The sequence below is a fragment of the Dictyostelium purpureum genome (assembly GCF_000190715.1).
Source record: "Dictyostelium purpureum unplaced genomic scaffold DICPUscaffold_38, whole genome shotgun sequence".
Classification (NCBI taxonomy): Eukaryota; Evosea; class Eumycetozoa; order Dictyosteliales; family Dictyosteliaceae; genus Dictyostelium; species Dictyostelium purpureum.
The window spans coordinates 16,493-26,213 of record NW_003519375.1 but is presented as its reverse complement, the minus strand read 5'-3'; the positions used below and the strand labels follow the sequence as shown (position 1 = coordinate 26,213).

General features: G+C 24.0%; 5 protein-coding genes across 5 annotated transcripts; all 5 read left to right on the top strand.

Annotated features, from left to right (window-relative positions):
* Positions 1 to 1,406: 1,406 nt before the first annotated feature.
* Positions 1,407 to 1,898, top strand: DICPUDRAFT_148961 (uncharacterized protein; the record flags this gene model as incomplete). The annotated part of the gene is made up of 1 exon (XM_003285072.1): positions 1,407 to 1,898. The coding sequence occupies one exon, from the start codon at positions 1,407 to 1,409 to the stop codon at positions 1,896 to 1,898; it is 492 nt and encodes a 163-aa protein (XP_003285120.1).
* Positions 1,899 to 2,845: 947 nt separating this feature from the next.
* DICPUDRAFT_76049 (uncharacterized protein) lies at positions 2,846 to 3,412 on the top strand (the record flags this gene model as incomplete). Its single annotated transcript, XM_003285071.1, has 1 exon — positions 2,846 to 3,412. The coding sequence occupies one exon, from the start codon at positions 2,846 to 2,848 to the stop codon at positions 3,410 to 3,412; it is 567 nt and encodes a 188-aa protein (XP_003285119.1).
* A 552-nt stretch (positions 3,413 to 3,964) lies between these two features.
* On the top strand, positions 3,965 to 4,867 carry DICPUDRAFT_76048 (uncharacterized protein; the record flags this gene model as incomplete). Its single annotated transcript, XM_003285070.1, has 1 exon — positions 3,965 to 4,867. One exon carries the CDS (start codon positions 3,965 to 3,967, stop codon positions 4,865 to 4,867), a length of 903 nt encoding a protein of 300 aa, XP_003285118.1.
* Positions 4,868 to 6,769: 1,902 nt separating this feature from the next.
* On the top strand, positions 6,770 to 7,165 carry DICPUDRAFT_148957 (uncharacterized protein; the record flags this gene model as incomplete). Its single annotated transcript, XM_003285069.1, has 1 exon — positions 6,770 to 7,165. The coding sequence occupies one exon, from the start codon at positions 6,770 to 6,772 to the stop codon at positions 7,163 to 7,165; it is 396 nt and encodes a 131-aa protein (XP_003285117.1).
* Positions 7,166 to 7,240: 75 nt separating this feature from the next.
* Positions 7,241 to 9,373, top strand: DICPUDRAFT_148956 (uncharacterized protein; the record flags this gene model as incomplete). The annotated part of the gene is made up of 2 exons (XM_003285068.1): positions 7,241 to 7,906; positions 9,365 to 9,373. 2 exons carry the CDS (start codon positions 7,241 to 7,243, stop codon positions 9,371 to 9,373), a joined length of 675 nt encoding a protein of 224 aa, XP_003285116.1.
* Positions 9,374 to 9,721: the final 348 nt, after the last annotated feature.

Sequence of the window (9,721 nt, the reverse complement as noted above, 5' to 3'; positions counted from 1 at the left end):
AAAAGAAAAAAAATAAAGTGGCAATCGTATCTTAAAAGAAAACCGATTGATGATTGAGCTCGCCTACTTTTAAAATTATCATGATACTTTTGTAATGATATTTTTTAATATCTTGCAATAGGAAAAATTATCTTGATTATTATAGGAGGTTTTATAAAAATTATAAATAAAAAAATAAAAATTATAAAAAAAAAAAACCTTTTCGAAAAAATATGGCGAATTGGTGTTTTGGAATGCGATGCTAAAAGTACATTTTAAAAATATGCAAATTGATAATAAATATCTTTGAAAAGATTTTTTTGAAAGATTTTTTTTAAATTTCTTTTTTTTTTTTTTTTTTTGAAAATGACAAAAAATTTTAAAAATGGATCGAAAATTGTGAATATTTAAATGTTGATGTTGTCGATGTTGTATTTTTTTAATTTTTTATTTTTTTTTGAATAAAATTTATTTTAAAGAATTAAAAATAGGAATAATTTTAAAATATTTTTAAATTTTTGGGATGGAGATTAAAAATACAAAAAGGAAGGTTATATTTTATAAAACCAACTTACATTTGTTGTATTTTAATGATATCAATATTTATGAGTATATAAATAAATAAAAATAATTATTATAACAAATAAAAATAATAAAAAAAATTAAAAAATTAAAAAATTAAAAAAATTAATTTTTAAATTTAAATAAAGTCAGGGATTTAATTTTTTTTTTTAAAAGGTTTCATTTATACCCATTTTAAGCTTGCTCTTTAATTATTTTATTTTTATATTTTAAAATTTTTAATAAAGGTTATAATAAATTAAAATATAAAAATAAATTAACCATTTATTAACCATTTACTTTAGAAACAAGACAATTAATTTTCTTTCATTGTATTTTGAAAAAGATTTTTTTTTTTTTTTTTTTTTTTCTTTATTATTTTATATTCATACAAATAATCATACATTTTTATTTTTTCATTATAATATTTGGCACATATAATAAATTTTAATAATTGCAATAATTTTTTATATTTATTAAATAATTTCCAACCCTACACTAAATCAAAATTCACATAACTTTATTAATTACCAATTAAAAATGAATAATTTAATAAATGTTTTTTCATTTCAGTTGTTACAGTGCCCGAGGAAAATATGTAGACCCCCTGATATTTTTATATATGTGTTATAAATTGATTAGTTTGGATAGTTTTTTTTAATAAATATTGACACAGCCTAAAAATAATAAAAAATGGTAATAAAAAAAAGTGTGGGAAATATGGGTAAAAAAAAAAAAATTAAAAAAATAAATTTAAATTTTTATCTCTTTTTTTTAATTTTTGAAATTTTAAAATTTTTTTTATATCATTTTAAATTTTTACAAACTGAAAATAATGCAAAAATAATTTCTAGAAAATAAACAAAATGAGGTTAAGTGATGAACTTCGATACTCAATATTATCATACAAAATCAGAGACCATTACTCAAATAGAAAAATTGCAAAAAAATTGGGTGTCCACAAAACAAAAGTGGCAAAAACAATTCAAAGATATGAACAAACAGGTTCAATCAATGACCATCAACGTTTTGGAAGAGAAAAAAAGATTCATGAAAGAGATGAACGTTTATTATGTTTCAAATTTTTGAATGGTGAGCTGAAGAATGTGAAATTAACAGTGGTTTGGTATTATTCAACAACTGGCCACACCAGATTAGACTGGTTAGTTAGAAACGTATTGCATAGGAATAACATTGTTTATAAAAAGAAATTCATGAAACCTCGATTATACGAAGTTAAAAGAAGAAAAAGATATAGTTTTGGATTTGACATAAAAACTGGAATGTGGACCAACGGGAAAATCATATGTTTATGGATGAAGTTAGGTTTCAATAATTTGATAAATACAATTATATAAGATCTTGGGTCTATGAATCTTATTTTTTACTAGATTCAAATACTTAAACAAGTGTTAGAAAAGGTGGAGATAAAGTAATGTTTTGGGGAAAATTTTGAATTATGTTCCTAAAAATTAAGATCATCTTTCATAGGCATTATATTCTAATCTCTATATTGATATAATAATAAATGATACACCACCAAATCTGGGTTACTATGCAGATACGTTACAGGTGCCTGGGAAAGTTCACGAAAATTGTCATGAGAATTTCTAATCTTATTCACCAAATATGATTAGGGAGTAAAACTGAAAATTCAAAATTTCAATTGATGAAATACAACCTTTAAGCCCCGATTTATATATAATAGATAATCAATGGCCATAAGATACTTAAATGTTCTCAATCCGAATGTTCAGTAAATCAAATCATAACCCGATCCAATGTCGCATTGATATTTTTCCTTACATCACTTCTGAGATTAGAAATAATTTTTATAAATCTTTTCCAAACAGAAAGGAGGCGATAATTAAAGCTCATGGGGAACATTCAAAATATTAGGTAAATTCATTTGTTAAAATCAAAAAATAAAAAAAATTAAAAATAAAAAAAAAAAATTTTTTAAAATTAAAAAAAAGAGATATTTATCTCTTTTAATTTTAATTTAAAGGTTTTAAAATGAATCTATGTAAAATGAAGTTAATTTATTAGCCTTACATTATATTTAAATATTATAATCTAAATATCTTTTTTCAATATATAAATTTAAAATCGGTGGGGTCTACATATTTTCCTCGGGCACTGTATCATCTCATTATTTTATTTTATTAATAAATATTTTGCTGACAACAATAATAACAATAGTAATAATTATAACATTAACAATAAAAAAAATAATAGCAACAATAATAATAACAACACCCTCACTCAAAATTCTATTCCAATCAACAATATTATAACTACTCAAATGTATTGTAACCAACACCCACACCAACAACAACAACAACACCCACAAAATGTAACCCCAAGACATCAGTCACCACAACTCCAATCTAATTACACACGTGCCCAATCACACCATCAATCACAATCACAATTATTTGATTCAAATTCTTCCCAATTAAATAATATCCCAAATCCACCAAAAGAATCATCTATTCCATCCAAATTTGCTCCAACCACCTCTCCATCAAGACCATTGGAATCTGATAACGAAACAACAAAAAGTGATAGAGAAATTTGCAAAAAACAAAAAACCAAAGATGAAGAATATGAAAAGCAAATTTTTGAAATGGAAAGATTAAAAGAAATAGAAAGAGTAGAAAAATTGCACAAACTTTGGGAAGAGTTTGAAAGAATTGAAAGAATTAAAATAGAAAAAGGAGATAGAGAAACTAAAGAAATATATGAAAAAATCAAATCAGAAAGATTATTAAAAGAAAGAAAAGAAAAAGATAGATTAGAAATATTGAGAATGCCAAGAATGCAAAAACATAAAGATATGCAATGGCACAAATCGAATTGGAAATGCTAAGAAGATTAGAAATAACTAAAAAAGAAAGATTAAAAGAAAGACTTAAATTAGAAGAAAGAATGGAAAGAGAACGTTTAGAAATGGATAACAAATGCACTATTTGTGTCAGCGAAATCGAGACCAGCCAAATAGCCACAATTGATTGCGTTCATAAATTTTGCTATGAATGTATTTTTAAATGGTCCGAACAATATAGAACCTGCCCAAATTGTAGAGCACCATTTGTTAACATCAAAGTAAGTAATTTACACATTCATATTTATACATAATATATAAAATATATATTAATTTATTTCATTAATAATTTATTGCAGAGAGTAGCTAATGTCGAAGGTTTATAGGTTAATGGGAATGAAGGTGAATATTTAGATGAAGATGACGATGATGATCTAATTTCGAATTTGTTGATTATTTAGATATCGATCAATATAGAATTTGATGTCGATTAGATTAATAGTTTAAATTCATTATTCAATATTTCGTTTAAGAAATCGATGAAGACTAAATTATTAATAAAATCGTTTCGTTCAAAGTTTCAATTATTGAAAATCGATGAAATTAAAAGTCACAACACTCACATTCGGTGATTATTTTAACCAAGTAGTTTCACCCGGAACATTACCAAATAGTCTTACAACACTCACATTCGGTCATTATTTTAACCAAGTAGTTTCACCCGGAACATTACCAAATAATCTCACAACACTCACATTCGGTAAAGGTTTTAACAAAGTAGTTTCACCCGACACATTACCAAATAGTCTCACAACACTCACATTCGGTGATTATTTTAACCAAGTAGTTACACCCGGAACATTACCAAATAGTCTCACAACACTCACATTCGGTCATTATTTTGACCAAGTAGTTACACCCGGAACATTACCAAATAGTCTCACAACACTCACATTCGGTTATGATTTTAACCAAGTAGTTACACCCGGAACATTACCAAATAGTCTCACAACACTCACATTCGGTCATACATTTAACCAAGTAGTTTCACCCGGAACATTACCAAATAATCTCACAACACTCACATTCGGTGATTATTTTAACCAAGTAGTTTCACCCGGAACATTACCAAATAGTCTTACAACACTCACATTCGGTGATTATTTTAACCAAGTAGTTTCACCCGGAACATTACCAAATAATCTCACAACACTCACATTCGGTCATTATTTTGACCAAGTAGTTTCACCCGGAACATTACCTAATAGTCTCACAACACTCACATTCGGTGTTAAATTTAACCAAGTAGTTACACCCGGAACATTACCAAATAGTCTCACAACACTCACATTAGGTCGTGATTTTAACCAAGTAGTTCTACCCGGTTCAATACCAAATAGTCTCACAACACTCACATTCGGTGTTAAATTTAACCAAGTAGTTTCACCCGGAACATTACCAAATAGTCTCACAACAATCACAAGAAAGAAAAAAAAATAAATAAGTTATTCCAATTTTGGTAAAAAGAGAAAAAAATTATGTCTAAGTCTTTTTCCATATTAATTTTATATGGTAAAAGACTTAAAAAAAATTCAATTTCTCTTACAAAATTTACATGGTAAAAGACTTCAAAATATTTTAATTTCTCGCATTAATCTATAAAAATCCAAATTTTTAAAAATCAAATTCCAAAATTTCATTTTTTCGCTTTTTTTCATATGTATTATATTTTATATTTGTAAATATTATTTTTTATTTTTGTTTCATAATTTATATATGGTTTTGTAGAAAATTATTTGTTGTGTTAATTTGTGTATCAGGTGTATTTTTTTGATCAATTTAAAAAAAAAAAAATTAAATCTAAAAGAGGATTGTACTGAACATTGTAAGGAGAAAGTGGCGAAAATAGTAGAGATGACAATAAAACAATAAATACTATACAATTTAAATATTTTTAAAATACAACTATTTTAATACTTTGAGTTACAAAAGTCATTGTAAAGGTCCATTGATTCGTAAAGAATAATCTAATAAAAGAGTAATTCGGAGCACAAATGGAGAAAGCATTAGAATTATAAACTTGTTAATATTCAGATTTCAATTCATCATTGTGTTACAAGTATATTTAGAAAGATAAACCTTGGATAATTATATAATTCACCCAATCGTTTTATAAAAAATATATACTATAAAATAAAAGGAATAATAAAATTATCAAATAAAAGTTAAAATATGTTAAATCTTTTTTTAAAAAATATTATATTTATAATAGATATTTAATATATAATCTTATAATTAAAAAATAACTCATATATATATATATAAATTAAATGAAATAAACTGAGGACTGATAATAATTGAACATTTAATTCTTTTAATTGATTATTATTTTTTATTTCTTTATTATAATTGATCGTTGATTAATTGAAGTAAAATTTTATTATTATAGAATTGATTGTGGTTATTCGAATTGTTATTAACTGATTGATTATTTATTTAAAACCATCTTATATTGTGAATATCTAGGATCTACTAATTCGACTTTTTTTGTTCCACTCCATTATAAGCCATAGAGAAAGAATTTTTTAATCAATTTCAATATGGGTCCACCCTCTAATTAATTTGAACTCCCTAGTTTTTTAAATAACATTGATTGGTTACAAAAGTGTTATAAAATCTTGTTGGATATAAAATTTCTGAGATGATCACTAAATATATTTTACATTTATGGCAGAAATGAGTCGTAAGGGAAAGGATCTATATAAGCAAGCGAATGCTGATAGTTGCTGATGATTGCTTTCTTTCTATTATAAACTTGCACTTGAACCAATGTCGTTAATTTTTAAAAATATATTTTTAAAATTTTATAATTTCTTATTTTATTTTTTAAATCAATTTTATAATTATTTATCTTTTTTTTTTTTTTTTTTTTTATTTAAATTTTTTTTTATTTAAAAAAAATAATTTTTTTTAAAATTTTAAACAAAGGTTATAATAAATTAAAAAATAAAAATAAATCAACCATTTATTTACCATTTATTAACCATTTATTAACCATTAATAAATTTTAAATATAATATTTTAATATGAATAAAAGACCACACTTTTTCCTTTTTAATTGAACACTGTTTAAAATTTTTTAATTTTTTTAATTTACTTTTTTTTTTAATTTTCTTTCATTGTATTTTGAAAAAGTTTTTTTTTTTTTTTCTTTTTATTATTTTATATACATACAAATAATCATACATTTTTATTTTTTCATATTAATATTCGGCACATATAATAAATTTTAATAATTGCAATAATAATTTTTTATATTTATTAAATAATTTCCAACCCTACACTAAATCAAAATTCACATAATAATATATCATATAGCTCATTATTAATTACCAATTAAAAATGAATAGTTTATTAAATATTTTTTACATTTTAGTTTCTATCATCTCATTATTTTATTTTATTAATAAATATTTTTCCAAAAATAATAATAACAATAGTAATAAAAATAGCATTAACAATAGCAATAATAATAGCAATAATAGTAATAATAACAACACTCTTACTCAACCTTCTATTCCAACCAACAATATTATAACTGCTCAAATTCATTGTAACCAACACCCACACCAACAACAACAACAACAACAACACCCACAAAATGTAACCCCAAAAGATCAATCACCACAACTCCAATCTAATAACACAAGTGCCCAATCACACAATCAACCACAATCAAAATTATTTGATTCAAATTCTTCCCAATTAAATAATAACCCAAATCCACCAAAAGAATAACCTATTCCATCCAAATTTGCTCCAGCCACCTCTCAATCAACCAAATTATCTGTCTATCCAACCTGCAAAAGTCCAATGAAGAAGAGACCATTGGAATTTGAAAATGAAACAACAAAAAGTGATAGAGAACTTTCCAAAAAACAAAAAACCAAAGATGAAGAATATGAAAAACAAATTATTGAAATGGAAATATTAAGAATTGATAAAGAAAGAGAAGAAAAGAAAAAATTAGAACAAATGGAAAGAATGAAAGAAATAGAAAGAGTACAAAGAATGTACAAAGAAAGGGAAGAATTTGAAAGAATGAAAAGAATTAAAATAGAAGAAAGAGAAAGAGAAATTAAAGAAAGATATGAAAAAATTAAATTAGTAAGATTACAAAAAGAAAGAGAAGAAAAAGAAAGATTAGATATATTAAGAATGCAAAGAATGCAGCAACAAAGAGAAAGATCAGCAAGAGCACAAATCGAAGGGGAAATACAAGAAAGAACAAGATTAGAAAGAATTGAAAAAGCTAGATTAAAAAAAGAAAGGGAAGAAAGACGTAAATTAGAACAAGAAAGATTGGAAAGAGGCCGTTTAGAAATGGATAACAAATGCACTATTTGTGTCAGCGAAATCGAGACCAGCCAAATAGCCACAATTGATTGCGTTCATAAATTTTGCTATGAATGTATTTTTAAATGGTCCGAACAATATAGAACCTGCCCAAATTGTAGAGCACCATTTGTTAACATTAAAGTAAGTAATTTACATATTCATATTTATACATAATATATAAAATATATATTAATTTATTTCATTAATAATTTATTGCAGAGAGTAGCTAATGCCAAATGTTTATAGGTTAATGGGGATGAAGGTGAATATTTAGATAAAAATGACGATGATGATCCAATTTCGAATTTGTTGATTATATATATCGATCAATATAGAATTTGATGTCGATTAGATTAATAGTTTAAATTCAATATTCAATATTTCGTTTAAGAAATCGATGAAGACTAAATTATTAATAAAATCGTTTAGTTCAAAGTTTCAATTATTGAAATCGATGAAATTAAAAGTCATCGACATCATCCAAGAAATAATCTCATCATTATCAACATTTATAATAAGTAATTATGAATCTCATTAGTTCTACTCAACAAACAAAGCTCAAAAAATTCTAAACGGTCCAAGGTCACTCATATAGCAAATAACTCATAAGGTAACTATAATTATAATATTTACATATTTATTATTATATTTGAATATAATGAAACTAATATTTAATTTAATTCTTAGTCAGTTTATATCCAATTTTTCATTTTTCCCGTTTCAACACGTTCTTTATATTGTATTCCTAAGGTAATTATAATAATAATAATATTTTCATAATTATTATATTTGAATAAAAAATAAACTAATATTAATTCATATTTAGTATAGTTCTTTCTCTTTCAGTACAATAAGCTCGTTTTTTAATGCCAACATTGGGGTATTCATAAGGTAACTATAATGTTAATATTTACATAATAATTTTTATATTTAAAAGTTAAAGAAACTAATATTTAATTTTAATATTTAATAAATATTATTTATTAGTTAAAATCTAATTCTTTCTTTTTAAATATCAACACATTCTAAATCAGAAATCGAACATTGGGGTTCATTATAATTATTTCTTTATCAAAATCAAATTGGTCCTTTTAATCTCAAATGGTCCATCAACAATTCAACAGCCAACACCTAGGATAAAAGTAGCAATCAAAATATTTCTTTAAAAAAAAATAATAAACTATCTAAATAAATAAATTCACATATAAACAAATATATAGCCAAATAATTCACTTTTTATGAAAAATTTGGTTTTTTTTTTAAAAATTATTATGATTTAATGTAAAATATTAATAAATTTACTAAAAATTTTATTTTTTTATTTTTTTTTATTTTTATTCAAATAGATAATCTTTTATTCTTTATGGTTGATATTTGATGTTCAAACTGTGTTGATATTCTATTTTATTAGTTTCAACTCTATTGATTATTCCCTTTATCATCCATAATCTTTGTGCTTTTGATATTCCAAATTAAATTAAAAAATATAGTTACAGTTTTGGCTTAAATTTACAATTAATGTAAAAGTGATTCTTATAGTGACCTTGATATCTAGTTATCCACTCTGGCGAAATTTTTTTTTTTTTTTTTTTAAAAAAGCTTGCTTAATAATATAATAATTATTTTTAGTGTAAGCGAAGGTGTTTAATTATAATAAAATAGTTTTTAAAAAACTCTGGAGAAATTAATACACCCTAAGTCAGTATCATTTCCATGGCAAAAGCGGAACATGCTTTTTGATTTATATTCCAAAGATTCCAAGTAATTACAGTAAGATCAATGAATTTCAGAATTTTTTTTTGTTGAAATTTCTCCCAAAAGATCATATGGAAGATAAACCCCCATAATGAAAAAAGGAGTATTCCGAGCGGGAATCGAACCCACGACCCTTACCGTGTAAAGGTAATGTGATAACCAACTACACCATCGAAACTGATATGATAATGATTCAAGAGC